This window comes from Orcinus orca, chromosome 18 (genome assembly GCF_937001465.1).
Source record: "Orcinus orca chromosome 18, mOrcOrc1.1, whole genome shotgun sequence".
In the NCBI taxonomy this organism is placed as follows: Eukaryota; Metazoa; Chordata; class Mammalia; order Artiodactyla; family Delphinidae; genus Orcinus; species Orcinus orca.
In genome coordinates, this window is record NC_064576.1 from 62,808,128 (window position 1) to 62,825,419 (window position 17,292).

At 49.0% G+C, this 17,292-nt stretch overlaps 2 protein-coding genes and 1 long non-coding RNA gene across 5 annotated transcripts in view; 1 reads left to right on the forward strand and 2 right to left on the reverse strand.

Moving 5' to 3' along the window:
• Positions 1 to 17,292, reverse strand: part of DHRS12 (dehydrogenase/reductase 12) — a 177,499-nt gene that overhangs the window by 97,291 nt on the left and 62,916 nt on the right. The window lies entirely within an intron of this gene.
• The window catches only part of TMEM272 (transmembrane protein 272), a 74,181-nt gene that overhangs the window by 15,761 nt on the left and 41,128 nt on the right, over positions 1 to 17,292 (reverse strand). Inside the window, 3 exon segments of the mRNA XM_049701352.1 lie at positions 6,347 to 6,475; positions 13,907 to 13,986; positions 16,957 to 17,140. Coding sequence (XP_049557309.1) covers positions 6,347 to 6,398 — 52 coding nt within the window. The 5' untranslated portion in view covers positions 6,399 to 6,475; positions 13,907 to 13,986; positions 16,957 to 17,140.
• Positions 2,137 to 4,163, forward strand: LOC117203115 (uncharacterized). Its single transcript, XR_004485759.2, has 2 exons — positions 2,137 to 2,617; positions 3,562 to 4,163. It is a non-coding gene; the product is annotated as an uncharacterized LOC117203115 (long non-coding RNA).

Here is a 17,292-nt window from a genome sequence, read left to right on the forward strand (position 1 = left end):
GGGGGGAGGCAATATTATGGAAGTTTAAAAATTATTTTAAAATATTTTTATTGTGATAAAGTATATATAACAAAAATTTTTGCCATTTTAACCATGTTAAGTGTACAATTCAGTAGCACAAATTACATTCACAAACATGTGCAACCATCACCACTATTTATTTCCAAAACTTGTTCATCACCATAAATGGACACTCTATTAACAATTTAGCGGTAATTCCTTGATACCCACTGCAGGCAGCGGATGTAGCGATTTTAATATACCGCTATGGGAATTGGCCTTGTGGGATCTTGCCTCATTTATGCAGCCATGTTAGCGAGTGAATTGTTTCGGTTAAGTTCATTATTCAGATAACTGAATCACAGGTTCCAAAAGCTTACTTTTTACTCGATAAAAAAAAATCTATCTTTTACCAGTAGATTTTTGCATAGGACATTTTCTTACGGGGAACTCTTAAGCAGAGTATACCTGACACCTTGTAACTCTTCTTGATAAAGCGGAGCCGTATAATAAATGTTCACTTTCAAATTGCCCTATAATGATGACAGCTTCAGGGCCTGCTGAACCGGCTGGATTGTTTGCCCTGACACTAGATCGCCCCAGACTACTTGGCTATATGAATTCTGTGCAAACTTGAGAATTTTATTTTGTTCTTTTATTTCCTATCAAGCTGTCAGCTTTCACTTGTTACAAACCTAAGAGTACTGTTTTTATATTCATTTTTGGGTTTAGTATTGTCGATTTTTTAAAAAATCGAGGTGAAATTCACATAACACAAAATGAAACATTTTAGGTAATGATGAACCTAGCGGCAGAGCAGGAATAAAGACGCAGACATAGAGAACGGACTTGAGAACACAGAGGGGGAAGGGGAAGCTGGGACGAAGTGAGAGAGTACCACTGACATATATACACTACCAAATGTAAAACAGATAGCTAGTGGGAAGCTGCTGCATAGCACAGGGAGATCAGCTCGGTGCTTTGTGATGACCTAGGTGGGTGAGATAGGGAGGGTGGCTCAAGAGGGAGGGGATATGGGGATTTATGTATACATATAGCTGACTCACTTTATTGTACAGCAGTAACTAACACAACATTGTAAAGCAATTATACTCCAATAAAGATGTAAAAAAAAAACGAAGAACCTTTTTAAAGGGAACAATTCAGTGGCATTTAACGTATTCACAATGATGTGTAACGATCACCTGTATCTAGCTCCAAAACATTTTCATCACCCCAAAAGGAAGCACCATCCCCATTAAGCTATTTGAATACCTGGTGCTTTTTGTTTGCAACAATTCCTATGTCCTTTTTTTTTCCTTCCAATGCCCTTTTAAGTTCTGCTCCAGTATGCTATGAACTCGGAGCCTAGAGCACCATGCTTGCTAGACCTCTCTGTAAACAGGCGTAGCTAGATTCCACGTGCAGAGCTTGGAGGCTCCCATCAGCAACATTCAAGGCTGTGAGTTTAATTTCACTGACGTGAAAACGATTTTTGGCTACTCAAGGAGTTTCCCACCTCCTCAACCTTTCCTCAAACTTCATACTTCTGGATAATTGAGATCATTTAATATATGTGACTAATGGAAATATTTACTCATTCATTCAGCAAAAGAATGTACAGAGCGCCGACAATGACCATAGCCTGACATTCGTTTTTCATATTGATCCACGTGGGAGCATAGGAACTGGGAAGGGTCCTTGGGAAAACTCTCGCCCAGCGGCTCCCAAACTGGGCAAGAGGTACCACAATCTTCTAGGGACAGAGTTTTAAAAGCAGATGTGTCCTCACCGCAGACATACTGCAGCAGTATTCCCCAGGGCAGGTCCCAGAACTCCATCTTTTTAAAACATTCAGCAAGTACTTCTGTGTGACTCACGTGTGTCTACAAATCATCAGCCTGGCCAGCTCTTCCTAGTGCACATTTTGCTTTTGTTTGTGTCTTTTTCTGGCCACACCCCAAGGCTCGAGGATCTGAGTTCCCTGATCAGGGACTGAACCAGGGCCACCGCAGTGAACGCGCCGAGTCCCTACCAGAGGACCGCCAGGGAAGTCCCATCGCACACTTTATGTTTAATGATGGAGTACCATCGTCCTGGCCGGACGTGGCTGGCCTGGGGCATCCAGCAGCTCAGAGGCCAGCTCGCCCGGGAAGGCCATGGACAGCGGGAGAGCCATGGAAGTGCAGAGCAGAAACAGGAAGCAGGCTGTAAGGGAAGGAGCGAGAGCCGGGTCAGAACAGAGACTCTCATTTCCTTTCCGCTGCACTTTACTTACACCTTCCGTGAAATCTGCCCTTCTCTCAAGGCAGCAGACGGGGGAGGAGGTCACCGCTTGCCTGGGGCTTCCGCAGGAGAGGCAGGGCGTGCACGCCAGGACTTGCATCTCTGAGACAGCTGAATGTCTCTTCTGATCAGGCTGCCAATTCGAAGGCCCAGATTTCCTGCACGACCTCTCCAAAGACTGACAGCTTCTAGAAAAGGAGTTCATAAGCTGCTGCTCTGCCAGTGCCAGGATGCCAGAAGCCACCGGCGTTCACGGAGCCAGGCGGCATCTACCCTGTGCTTCCTGGGAGCCTGTACCCACTGCAGATGGCTCTTCCCTACCGTGCATAAGGTTCACTGACAACTTGCTTTATCACTTAAGGAATCTGCTTCACAAAGTCTTTTTCCCTTCCATTTATTTATGGATTATATATCCCATAGTATATATTAGACGGTCTCCTACAACTTCTTACTGATACACAGTGGAACAGAGCTCTGAACTGGCTTGGGGTTGTTCTTCCTATTCATGCAACCAATTCACCCTCTGGCACTGGGAAAGGACAGAGGCACGCAAGTTAGACAGATCTGTGTCCAAATCCCACCTCTGTCCCTCATTAGCTGTGTGGCTTTGAGCGAATTAGAATTAGTTGGCCTCCCTGAAGCCTCATCATTCTCTTCTGTAACGTGCGTTAGCAGATGCACACACAAGCTCACTATACAGCAACCATTACGATTTTAGGCAATTACTTCCCCTTGTTGGTTCTTGGTTTCCTTGTCTGTTAAGTGGCCTGCAGATATAGGTTTTGCTTGGTCAGCAATTTTTTAAATTATGAATTTGAATGTCTCTTGGGTAGGACGGCACTCCTGTTCCCACGTTTAAAGTTTAGACAGGGGCTTCCCTGGTGGCGCAGTGGTTAAGAATCTGCCTGCCAATGCAGGGGACACAGGTTCGAGCCCTGGTCTGGGAAGATCCCACATGCCGTGGAGCATCTAAGCCCGTGCGCCACAACTACTGAGCCTGCACTCTAGAGCCCGCAAGCCACAACTACTGAAGCCCGCGTGCGCCTAGAGCCTGTGCTCCGCAACGAGAGAAGCTACTATAATGAGAAGCCTGCGCACCTCAACGAAGAGTAGCCCCTGCTCACCAAAACTAGAGAAAGCCCGTGCGCAGCAACGAAGACCCAACACAGCCAAAAATAAATAAAATTAATACATTAAGAAAAAAAAGAAGCAAAGCAAAAAATAAAAAATAAAAATAAAGTTTAGACAGCATCACACATTTATGTTTTCTGCTAGGTCAGGCGCCAGCCCTGAGAGCAGAGAGAGGGTCTCTGAGGTAGATGGCATGGTAGCCTCCAGAGCTTCCAGTCCGTCCTCTCCAGGTAATCACCCCATTTTGTTCTGGTCTCCCCACCTCCCCATTCTCCTATGCAGTTCATGTGCTCTGGTACAAGCTGACTCCCCCTGGGCTTTTGAGAAGGACGTGAGGCTTAGCCCTAAGTTACTGGCAGAGTTGCACTCACTGGATATGTTTCTGGCTGGTAGATGGGCTCTTGGCTCGTTCTGGGCCAAGGATACTCAAGGGGAGATTGACTGAGAGAAAGGTAAAAAAGCTTTCTCACTCTTCTGATAGAACTTCCAAGAACAAGGCTTCTCTCCCTCCCTGGACACCGGTGAGAAAGCAAGTTGCTCTGGGGGCTGCTGGCCACCATCTTGACACCGAGAAGGGAAACCAGCCTGAGGATAAGACTGACACGTGGAAGGCAAAGTGGAGAGGCAAAAAGTAACTAGGACCTCAGTGGCACCTGTCACCCACTGAATCACACCACTCATGAAGCCGAACTACTCCTGGACGTTCCATTGACATGAACCAATAAATCCCTTTATTATCTGTGCCACTTTGAGTTCGTTTTCTATTACTTACACTGAACCCACTTTATTTTTTTTTTAAGTTAATTTTAATTTTATTTTATTTTTGGCCGCATTGGGTCTTCGTTGCTGCATGTGGGCTTTTCTCTGGTTGTGGCGAGTGGCAGCTACTCTTCCTTGTGGTGCACGGGCTTCTCACTGTGGTGGCTTCTCTTGTTGGGAGCATGGGGTCTAGGTGTGTGGGCTTCAGTAGTTGTGGCACATGGGCTCAGTAGTTGTGGCTCACGGGCTCTAGAGTGCAGGTTCAGTAGTTGTGGTGCACGGGCTTAGTTGCTCCGCGGCATGTGGGATCTTCCCGGACCAGAGCTTGAACCCGTGTCTCCTGAACTGGCAGGCCGATTCTTAACCACTGGGCCACCAGGGAAGCCCCTATTTTTATTTTTTTAATTTATTTTTGGGTGCATTGGGTCTTCGTTGCTGCACGCGGGCTTTCTCTAGTTGCGGCGAGCGGGGGCTACTCTTCGCTGTGGTGTGCAGGCTTCTCATTTCTGTGGCTTCTCTTGCTGCGGAGCACGGGCCCTAGAGCACGCAAGGGCTTCAGTGGTTGTGGCACATGGGCTCAGTAGTTGTGGCTCGCGGGCTCTAGAGCACAGACTCAGTAGTTGTAGCACACGGGTTCAGCAGTTGTGGCGCATGGGCTTAGCTGCTCTGCGGCATGCGGGATCTTCCCAGACCAGGGATAGAACCCATGTCCCCTGCATTGGCAGGAGGCTTCTTAACCACTGCACCACCAGGGAAGTCCTAAACCCACTTTAATTAATTTAATCTACTAGGTCCATTCCAGTTTCAGATTGTCAAACATCTCAGATCTATTTGTGAGTCTCAGTCATCTCTGGAGGCTGCAAGTGTCTGCAGCTAGGAACCTCACAGCCACACCACTAAATCCAAGCTCTGACACTAATTCTCCAAGCAGAGATGGACATGGCGGGGTCATCCCTCTTCTTCAAGAAGCCCCCTTAAGTTGCCCTTCATGCCAATCTTGACCTTTACTTCCAGGAAATGCCAAAAAAAAGGGCAGGCATGCAGACTGATTTGCCCCAGTTTTCACTCCTCCCCTCAAACCACCCTCCTCTGAATTAGCTATAATATTTACTGATCATCAGAGCCCGCTTCCTGGGCACACAACCTGGGCAGTCACATGGGGTCCTGTGCTGAGGACCTTGCACTTGGTTTACTGCTCTTCTGTTGCGGTCTTGAATTTCTCAATGAATTTTTCTTTGAAGCTGTACTTTGTAAGTGAAGTCTGATGGGACAATGGAGCACAGGTGTGAGCAGATACATGTGGTGAGTGTGGCTGCCTCTCCTGGCTGTGTTCTCCAGTTCTGCTGGGCCCACGGGTGTGGACGTTCAGTAAGACTCAAAATGAATATAAAGTAAGTGTGTCACGTCTTCAACTGAGTGAGCAGGGGCACCGACAACCCTGAGAGGCCACCTTTTTCATTTGAACCAGAACTTGCTTCAAACGCAGACAGAAGGCAGTGGTGTTCTAAGTAACACAAATGACCAAGAAGCCCTATCACATCCTTTCTTATACAGGAGAATTCCCTGAATCAGCCAACCACTCACCCCAAAGTGATGACACAGAAGGAAGGGAAAGATAGGGCAATCCCTAGATCTGTTTCTGTTCAGCCCTTCCTTACTCATCAGTAAGCAGAAGGTAAAGGGTGTTGGTAGAAAGCATGTGTATCAAGAAGTGAAATGAAAAGAGCTGCATTACTTTTGTGTATTATTGCCACTGTTCTGGTAAAAGCCAAATACACATGCATGTAAGAGCTACGAAACACAAAGCGTGTGATTTTTGGTGATTCTACATCTGGGTTAAATGCTCTTATAGTTGCATTTAAAACTGTCATTATAGGGAATTCCCTGGTGGTCCAGTGGTTAGGACTCGGTGCTGTCGCTCCTGGGGCCCTGGGTTCAATCCCTGGTCCGGGAGCTAAGATCACACAAGCTCCATGGCTGACCCCCCCGCAAAAAAATGTCATTATATAGTATTAAGGTGAATGGTAAACTTTATGCTAATAATTTTAGATTGTTAATTAACAAGGTTTCTTTTTTCTTTACTTAAAATGTCATTAAAAGGCAAACGAAAAATACTATGACAGATCAAAAGAGACTGTGGAAGAAAGGAAAAAGCTTTCTCTTTCAGTACCTTGAACAGGGCTTTCTTCCTGCTTTTTGAACAAGGTTTTCTGCCTTTTCATTCTGCAACTGGTCCTGGCAAGTTCCGCAGCGGGGTGATCTGTTGATCACGGGGAACACAGCACTGCCGGCAATGTGGCTGATTAAAGGGAGAGTGTCAATTAATATAGCCACATCTGTTTTAATTCCCAGTTTACAATGGGGGTCGAGGAAAAAATTTCCTGCTGATACGTGACAGACAAGCAGGAAGCTGAGAAATCCCGTCTCTGTTTCTGGGCTCGAGCTTGTTATCACAGTGATAAGGTGATCAGCATCCCGGAAAACCCTTCACTGCTCTGGGAGCTTGTGACAGATGGTGCCACCTGGCCACACGTGTAATCCAGGTGTTCAGTGACACAGAGGCCCCTGTCACGCAAGCTTCCTACCTCGGAGCAAGGCTGAGAGAGACGGCTGGGGCCAGAACATTCCTAAGGACCACCCAGAGGAGAGTAGGACCACTCGCCACCTAGAGCCAGATGGCCCGGGCTCACATCCCACCCCCTGCCCTACAGTGTGGATGGCTGGGCTCTTCACCCCTGAGGTTTCAGTGTCCTCATTTAAGACATGAGCATAATCATAGGACTTTCCTAAGAGACTTGTTAAAATGATCAAACGTCATAAGCCACGTAAGGCACTAAACACGAGGTCTGCTACACGATAAACACTGTGTAAATGTTGGCCCTTATTATCATCATCGTTATTCTCCCTTCGTGACGGAAGGGGTGTGGCTTCCCTTTTATCTCAGACACTACCTCCCCCAGCCCTTCCCCGGGATCAAATAGAGAACTGAAGAAACAACAAGCGAGGGAGACCCGGTGGGTCCCACGGACTTCGAATGAGCCGTGATGGGATGCTCTAAACCTGACATCACTCCCTGAGCCCATCTGCAGCCCAGGCTTCACTAGCACCAGACTCTCTGCGTCACCACCGTCAGGGTCTCAGGCTCACTTCCGCTCTCACCCTTGCAGATGTAATTCTGAGAATCCCTTGGGCTACTCTGGACCTAAGAAGTCAGAATCTCTGCCAACACGACCTAGGAATCTGTGTTTCCAAGGAACTCCACCAGTGACTTTGAAGTAGGCGTTCCACACGCCACCCTTTTTATAAGCTGTGCTGGAGATTCTAAGCCAGGCCCTCCTTAGTGTCTGTTTGCTCAGCGAAGTGCGAGGTGTTGGGGCCACGCGGGGCTGTGGGATTTCACTGGAAGGGAAGTAACCAGCATTACTCACACGGGGACCTCTTTACCACTCAATCCTAATGAGGACCCCTCAAGCCACAGCCAGGGACTGGAACCCCTGCTCCCGCCCCCGTATCCCCCCGCATCCCAGGAGAGCTGGTATGCAGTCTGGATGAGGACAGCCCTCTGAGACAGCAGCTGAGTGTCCTGCTGGCCTTGCTCAGGCCAGGACAGGGGTTTGATAGCAATGACCACCTCTAATAAATACCTCCCTGCCTTCGATTCCAATGTGGCTCAGAGGGCCACATCCTGGTTTCTGATGAAATGAGTTTCTATCAAGTCCATTCAAAAGAACTGAGTGAAACTGCCAGGTCAACCAAGGGTCCCAAAGGAGAAAATAATTCAGAATTAGAGCAACGGTGGGAGAAGGATATTAGGATCGAGAGGTTGGAGCTGAACCATTCTTTATGCCAAGAACACAGAAGAACTGATTCCTGACAATGAAGGCTGTGAAAAAAGACCCCCTGAAAGGACAGCCTCCCGGGGCGGTGTCAGGATTAACCAGCTCAGGGCTCCCGCTCACATCCTGCAGTGGGTTTAACGCTGCTGCTCTCACCGTCATTTGTTAAAGACATAGTAGCACCTAGCTATCAGTCCAAATACATGACCAGAAGTATCCAAAGCATTTTTAAAGGGAGCAATTTTGATAGAAGTGGGTGGCTTCTAGCTTAGACTGCTCTCCAGGATCTCCAGAACCTGGTTCTTTTGAATAGCAAGTGTAACCCCTGCTCTCTTGCTTAAATAGTTTAATGGGGAAACTGAGACCAGGACCCAGCAGCTTTTCTCTGCAACACCACCTTTTGGGGGCTCCACTCAGCGACCAAATACCCAGGAGGCAATTGGCAAAGGGTCCAGGAGGATAAACTCAAACTAAAGTCCTCTTTCCAAACTGCCCTCTCCATTTCCCTGCGTCTATAGAGGCACCAAAGCCTCAGTCACCTGGGCCACTTCTGCCCTCTCCTGGTACATCCAGTGATTTTGTCTCTGCCTCACTTTTTGCATCCTTCCCTCTTCTCCAGCCCTGTATCAGCACCCGCATCACCCTCTCACCTGGCCTGTTCCTCAGCCCCCCACTAACTCGGCAACACAGACCTCACAACCCCATAAGGGAGATGAGATGTGCACCCAAGGGCCAATACAGATCAGTGTGTGAGAGGGGTCACGAGAGGTGCGTGAAGCGGTCAGGAAGCCCAGGAGACGGAGGAGACCCAAGGAAATCAAGCTTCCACCTTCCAGGAGGAGGTGATACTGGCACTGGGCATTGATGAATGGGTAGGGTTTGGGCAGGCGGAGTGGCTTTTCAGTCAAAGGGAAAATCCTAAAGGAAAAGATTCAAGGAAGAAAAGATCAGGGTGGGTTTGGGGGAGTGACAAATCCTCCCGTTTAGCTGAGCACAGGTCATCCATAACAGGTAAGTGGGAAATAAGACTGGAACAAGGTATTGAGAATAGAGGGCATTTCCAATCTACATCAGGGCATTTGGATTTTATTAGGAAGATCAAGGGAGTTGTAGGATTTGGAGGTGGGAAGTGACATAATCAAAGTCAAACCACTGGAAACAATGAGTCCAATGGAATGGAGATGACAGCCGAGACCAGTGAGAAGGCTGACCCATCGTTTATCCTGGAGGGTGATCACGAGGTGTAGGGGGGCAGGCTCTTGAGTACCAGTTAGATACATAATAAAGGAAAGAAAGGAGTAGAAAATGGCTCAAGTGCTGAGCTTGGGTGACAATAATGGTGGTGGCATTGACAGAAATGGGAGAAATGGAAAGAGGAGGAGCTTTGGGGAAAGGACGTGTTTGGTTCAGAACTCACTGCATTTAACGTGTTGGGAGAACCTACTGGAATCTGGGAGCCCCGAGCTCCAGGATTTTCTAAAACCACCTCCATTGCCCACGTGACTTGCCAAGGGCTTAAGACTCTCCACCATCCGTGTAATAGGATGATATAGTAACAAGAATCATGCTGACAGGTGTTAGAATCTTTTTTCTGATCCCTGACAAGAGATGCCAAATTTTGCGTCTTGGAGCCCACTGAGGGCAATTCCCTGGGATTGTCCCAAGGGAAAGGGATGGAGGAAAGTGCCCAAAGGGGAGGAGCAATGGGGCAGAGCGGTGTGCACGGGCAGGGAGACCTCGTAGGCTGACGAGTGAAGTTCTTGGAAGGCTCTGCGGGTGGTGGCCCTCTTCCTCGCAGCGTCCAGAGGGAACTGCTACAAGGAGCACCTAGGGAGGGGCCACCAGGCCCCCCGGCTTGGAAAGACCCCAACATCCCAAGCTTGGCGCAGGTGCTGGCCCCATGGTAGGGACAGAGCGCACTGCTATGCGGTCTGTGCAGGAAAGATGGGGTGGGGTGAGGCTAAGGGATGAGTGAAGGTGGAAATCCCTCTTGCCTGGAGGAAGCGATGCCCTTTTCTTGGAAGACAACTTCCTAAGTTGTGTGTCCTTGAGGCTACCGCTACCAGGAGGGAACCTTTCAGAAGCTGCACAAAGAGTCTGTATAGGCCTATGATGGCTTTGCCCGGAGAGCAGGAGCCTCCCCTGCCCCAACCCGCCAAAGAGGTGGACATGATCCCCCTGCCCCACATCCTGAATTCTGTGACCGCAATGCCCAAGACTGATTTTTTTTGCTGGCAAGTAGGAACGTGAAGTCAGTTTAATTTTACCTACAAAAGGAGAAGTTTTCAAGTTTTAAAAGCACATTAAAAAATCGGGAGGGGGGGTGGTCTTCCCTGGTGGCGCAGTGCTTAAGAATCCGCCTGCCAATGCAGGGGACACGGGTTCAAGCCCTGGTCTGGGAAGATCCCACATGCCACGGAGCAACGAAGCCCATGCGCCACAACTACTGAGCCTGTAAGCCACAACTACTGAAGCCCGCACGCCTAGAGCCCGTGCTCCCCAACAAGAGAAGCCACTGCGATGAGAAGCCCGTGCACAGCAATGAAGAGTAGCCCCCGCTCGCTGCAACTAGAGAAAGCCTGCGCGCAGCAACGAAGACCCAACACAGCCAAAAATAAATAAATAAAATTAATGAATTAATTTTTAAAAATAAAATAAAATAACGCGCTATTTCTCACAGTCAGAATTGTAGCATAAACTGCCTCTCGACACTCAGTATATGGACTTTCATGAGCCTCTGTCCACCTCCCTGGGGGCTGAAACACCCAGGGTCACGGGCCTCTGGTCCAGTCTCAGGGTGGAAGGCCTCTCCCCCAGTGTTCCCCTGTGCCTGCCTTCACTGAGCTGCCATCTCCAAGTGGTGCTAAGAGGGCTTCCCAGGACGCCGATAGGTGCCCTGACCTGGGTTCAGCGTACCAGTCGCATTTAATTGTGTCATCCCGTGATGGCCAGAGGCTGGCTGCACACACCGCACGTGCATTCATCAAGGTTTCATTGCTTCCCAGTTATTAAATCGATCCTCCAGGCCAGCCTCAGGGTGCAGGGAAGCAGCCGTACTACAGCAGAATGAACTTGATGGAAGGAACGTGTGAGACGGGGAGGCTGACGGTCAGGGCTGGGCCGTGGCCCAGGAGAGCTTTCCTGGTGGCTGGGTGGGGTCTGAGGCCGTGACAGAGACTGCCTTGCTCCCTCGATGGACAGACAGATGGAAGGGTCACTCCTTCAGGCCTCAAGACCCTCCCCTCCCCTCCCCTCCACCACTTAGCTAACTTCACATGTGGATAGGGACCAGCTGCCAATCCACCTAAAGGGAACATCTGAAGATTGTTCTTAAAATAGAACTTTGCTTTGTCATTACATAAGTATGTAGTACTTTACAGGAAATGTAGAAAACCATATAGAAGAAAATGTAAAAGTCACTGGAAAGGAAAACGCTGTGGTGTAGACACATCTAGGGCAGCATTGTAAGAAATTCAGGATAAGACCAGGGAAGCTTTTTTCCAGTCTAAATTCTAAAAGAATTGTTAATTGTGAAAATTCTCAAACATCCAGATACCTGCCACTCAGTTCCTCTTGTCTATATGCTTCCTGTATTAAGTTTTTAAACTTTTTAGTTGGAAATCATCCCAGTGTATTTCCTAAGGATAGGGACATTCTCTTATAACCTCAGTACAGTTGGCAAACTTCCTTAAGTTCACATTGAGAGACTACTTTAATCTACTGTCCATATTCCAATTGGGTTGGATCCAATCCAAGGTCAGGTATTGCCTTTTGTTGTCGAATCTCCTTGGTCCTCTTGAACCTAGAACATTTCCACAGACTCTATTTGTTTTATATCATGTTGACATTTTTGAAGAATATGTTTGTTATGGACTGAATGTTTGTGTCCTCTCTAAATTCATGACGAAACCTTAGCCAAATGTGATGGTATTTTAGGAGGTAGGACATTTGCGAGGTAATTAGGATCAGACGAGGTCGTGAGGGTGGAGGCCCCACGAATGGGATCAGTGCCCCTATCAGAGACAAGAGAGACCCTGCTTCCTCTCTGCTCTCCGTCACGTGAAGACACAGGGAGAGTCAGCAGTCTGCAACCTGGAAGATGCTCTCATCAGAACCCAGCTTTGCTGGCACCCTGACCTTGGACGTCCAGCTTCTAGAACGGTGAGGAATAAACCTTTGCTGTTTATACGCCACCAGTCTATGGCAAATTGTTACAGCAGCCCAAAAGGGCTAAGACAGCAGTCTCCACTTCGGGTTTGCCCCTGTTCCCTTGTGTTTGGATTAAGGTTGTGCCTTCTCAGCCAGACTTCTGCACAGGTGATGGCCATCCGTCCCTCGGTGGTGATGTTAATTTTGAACCCGTCAGAGTTTTCCCCAATTTCTCCACTGCATAATTACTATTTTTTTCTCCCTTCCAACCAATAATGCAGTTTGGAAGGCCCAGGGGAAAAGGGGAACCTGGTGTTTTTGTCTGGCTGCATTTTCCAGGGTGAGAAGGGAAAGAAGAGGAGATGACACAGAGGTGAACAGGGGTCCACTCACAAAGGGTCTTTCAAGTGATTTGAAGCTCACCTTCTCTTCTGCAGGAATGGGTCCAGGACCATTGCCCCCACTCTGGCCCGCATATAGTAGGTATGCTCCAGAGATGCAGGGGGCTGTGCGACCTAGAGCCATTGCAGGGAGTAAAGTGTCAGGCTGTGTCTGAGGAGGATGAGATGGGGGTTGGGTACATTAGCCAGAGGAGGCGCTTGTATTGGGAGCTGGTGGTTCATTCATTCACCCATCTAGTCATTCGGTGGACAGTTACTACACTCCTACTACGTGCTGGGCACCATTGGAGGTGCTGGGGATGCAGCAGTGAACGAGCTGTCCTGAGAGGAGAGGGAGGTGGGGAGTTGGTGATCATACATGGGTATCAGCCTGTCAATACCATAGTCACCAGGCACCCATCCACCACCCCCTTGTCTCCTGACCCTATACCTTAGCCCACTCTACCCTCTGCCTGCTGTTTCCAAATATTACTGCTCTAAGATAAGTTGCTTAAGACTTCCCACGAGGGAGATCAGCTCGGTGCTTTGTGACCGCCTGGAGGGGTGGGATAGGGAGGGTGGGAGGGAGGGAGACGCAAGAGGGAAGAGATATGGGAACATATGTATATATATAACTGATTCATTTTGTTGTAAAGCAGAAACTAACAAACTAACACACCATTGTAAAGCAATTATACTCCAATAAAGATGTTAAAAAAAAGAAATTAAGGTTAAAAAAAGAAAGAAATTAAGGTTAAAAAAAAAAAGACGTCCCACGAGATTCCCTTTACTCACACATCATCTGTATAAAGGACAGACCACACGTCTCAGTAGGAGGTAAATGCTTTCACCCCAAGGAGCCCCAAGGGCTGGGATTTGTTTTAAGGATATTCCAAATGTTATGATATAGCCTGGGCCTTCTGTAATGTGGCCCAACCCCTCTGGACAGAAGGGCCCCACCAGGAGATGGTGGGGAAAGTCCAATTTGGCAAGGAGACAGGGTAGGATGGGGGTGCGGGAAACCACCCCAATCCAAATCCACTCACATCTCCCTGCACGTCCCCTAGCTCCGCTGCCATTACATGTTGGTTGTATCAGCGACTCCATTCACTCAAACATTTTCCAAACACAGATTATGTTGAAAATACATCCTGTGCACTACGAAAAGCTAAACGTTCTTAAATAAGGAGTAGAAGTAGGGGCATCAACAGAGGTCAGGACACTATCCCCTCCCAGGTCTACCCTGGGGCCACCCTGAGCCAAGCACAGACCACCCACAGGGTTCACTCTGGGCTCTAACAAGTCATGTGATTTCAGAAGCCCAAATCCTTCAAAACTAGGACATTTCTCAGAGCTGTGACTCACCACTGCTGGCAATCTTAGAAATGCACCAATGACACGCCTTCTCCACATCCCCGGCATTGTTCTCGCTTGCTGACGAAGTTCTGGGAATCAAACATAATTTATTCATAATTTATTAGAAAAGCTGTGGCAGGACTGACACGGTGCCAATTAACCACCTCTGTGCGTGTCACCTGTGCCTGCAGGTGGCCTCAATCAGCCTGGATTCAGGGTGCTGGCTTTGACACGGTCGGCCTGCAGGTGTGGCCTTGTTAGCCATGATCAGACTGAAACACCCCTCATTTCACAGATGAGGGAACCACGCTCAGAGAGGTTAAGAAGCTTGCCCACTGATGCACAGCTGGGAAGACACAGGGCCTGGAGGGCAAGGTAATAATAGGTACCATTTATTGAGCAATTGCTAAGTGCCAGGTGTTAGGTTAGCACTTCACGTACATCTTCTCGTATTTAATCCCCACAACAATCCTGGGAGGTACTATTAACTCAGTTTTACAGATGGAGTCTTGGAGACTCAGAGAGGTTAAGATTCGCTCTAAAGCCAGAGCTAACAACTGGCAGAGCCCAGATTTGACTCAGATATATCGACAGAGCTGAAGCCCTTCTCACTTCTGCACACACATGTAGCTCTCTCGATTATAACACCATTCTCCAAGGTCCACGGAAAAAGGGTAAGCATGGACTTGACCATAGCAGCCTGGACTGAGACCCAGGAGGCCTGGAGACCCACCACGGCTTCACTGTGGACTTGCTATGGTCTGAGCAAGTTGACACTATGAGAAAGAGCTTCCCCTCTTTGGAAGAAATATCCATAACTTTTAAAATAGGGACTTCCCTAGCGGTCCAGTGGTTGGGACTCCACCCTTCCACTGCCGGGGGCGGGGGTTCGATCCCTGGTCGTCGGGGAACTAAGATCCCACATGCCTCGCAGCGAGGTCAAATAAATAGATTAATAAAATAAAATACACAACCAAAATCCAACCAATCAGGTAGGACAGCAAATTCTCCCGCCCAGGGAATGAGGCAGCCCTGTAGAGGCAGTAGGTTGGGAGCGGCGGTGGATGCTCTGTCCCTTTGCCCCTAGTGCCTGAGTGTGGGACAGTTCTGCAATTTTCTACCAGTTTGTTGCTTGGGAGAGGTCAGCTCCGGGGGTGAAGGGTGGGGTGCTGGCTGATCCTGACAGGACCTGGGGCAAACATCCTCACTTCATACGCAAAGTCCCTCCAGGAACCTGTCCTGAAAGGGCACAGCTCCATTTTCAAGCACACTTTTAGAAAGGCCTCATTGCTGGTACCGCAAAGATTTGCAGACCAGGGGACCGCAGCATTCGGCAGTGCCGCCCGCCGGCTCTCCCAGGTGGAAGGACCTGAGCGCAGCGGATGCTGGCAGTGAGTGACGGGATACGCGTGGAAGTGATAACTAAGGAGAAGAGCACACGGCCGGAGGCTGCTGCTCGCAGTGGCCCCGCCGTCGCTCAGCGTGGGCCTGCCGGCGGGGGGCCACCCTGGCAGGCCGAGCTCGCTCTGGCAGCTTCTCTCAGCTGCTGATCCTCTGTTAGCTCACAGGCAGGGCGATTCAGCCAGTGCTTTCAGCTCCAGGGATTACAATGAGATACGGAGCTTTTATTCCCTAACGCTTTGCTTCTAGGATGTGTCACACTCAGAAGCTGGCTTGGTATCTGCAGGAGCCCCTTTACAGCAAGTCGGAGTCGATGTGATGGGAGACGGGTCAGTCTGAAATCAGAGGCAAATCCCCAGCGCCCTACCAAGGTCTCCCACGTGTCACCTCATTTCGTCCCCCTTGGCTGCCCAGGAGGCACAGGGAGAACCGAGATTCAGACAGTTCACATGCTCAAAGCTGCTTAACTACTGAGTGGTAGAACTGGGATTTGAAATGAGGCTTCTGTGACTCATTTGAAACCTGGCCTCTGAGACTTGCAAGCCCAGCCTGTCCTTCTTACCACCGAGCAGGAGGAAAGGGGAAGAAACCGAGAAAGGAAGGGCTTCCCAGGGAGAGTCAGGGGCTGCAAGGAGGTGGGCGCACCTTCTCCATCAGTCCTGTGGGTTTGCAATCGTGTTTCACCAGGTAAGGAGCATCGTGCCCATTTCACAGATGAGGAGATGGAGGGCCAGAAGAGTTAAGAACGTGCCCAAGGTAACACGGCTAGATTAGAAGGCAGGGGTCGTAACATCTGTCAAGCCTGAGAGGCCTGCTCTCACTTGAGCAGAACTGGCTTTCATAGTTTTGATTGCAGTGAGAAAACAGGACGCGAAGCATCCGAGCTGAGCACGAGGGTGTCATACGCCCTTTCTCCCACAGAACGCAGTGCTGGGCAATTCCCAGCTATCCCCTGATGATCCTGCCTCCTGCTGCCTTTCCAGAAACAACTGTGGAAGACATGCGTGCACAGCCCGTAGCAGGTCTTCAATATACATTTAATGAATGATTCCGAGAACCACTGTTAGAATGTCTCTTCACGAGGATTCGTTCTTTCTACAATGTGCTTGCAAAACCTGTCGCCTTGGTGGCCCTACACACAGAAAATCAGGGGAACTGAAGCCCAGATTAAACAACAGCTTCCTCCCCATCACTGACTTGGCTTTTCACCAGGGGACATGAAACTAGGCCAGTTCCCTGGCCGGATGGGGTTTACCAGGTGTGCACCCTTTTGTCAAACAGAAAGGAGGCCCCCAGTCGTCGACAACTAGTTACTGAATGAATTACAGATGTTTTTTGTTGGTGTCCACACTTGTTGAGGTCGATGACCACAGGGGTGCCACGTAAGCTAAGCCACTAAAACCCCATCTAGAAAAACAACTGTCCCGTACCCAAGGACAAACCCGGTCTCAAAGGGCAGGACGGGGTTATGGCCCAGCAGGGCTCCTAAGGGTCTTTCCTAACCTCACTTTTCTAGATGTAGAACAGGTGTGTCCCTGGTTATGACGCAAAGCACTTGCTCTGGGCGAGTCTCATCATCGGTGGGGTGTCCGGGGGAGAGAAAGCCCCTCCCTGTGTCACTGGCAACATCACCGAACATGTCACCAGTCCCCACACACCTCTCTTCCTGTCTCAGCTCCAGATGCTCCGCATCCTGCCCTCAGACAGCCCTCTGGAGTTTCAGGACTTGTAAGCTTCAGTAGCACAGGGAGCAGCACATAAATAACACTGAGAAGGTAGTGGAATTCTCTCCTCAGGGGTTGGTGTGGACTTCACATCTAGCCAGGGGCCAACACTTTCCTTCTGTGTCATGGAAGGGAAATAACAGGGGGAAGAGAAAGAAGGGCAAACTGTTCATATTCGTGTGGTGGAGTTGCCACAAATGTATAAATTTTCTTTAAAACAACATGTGAATTGTTCCTATCATACCTACAACCCAAGATATCACATCTTCA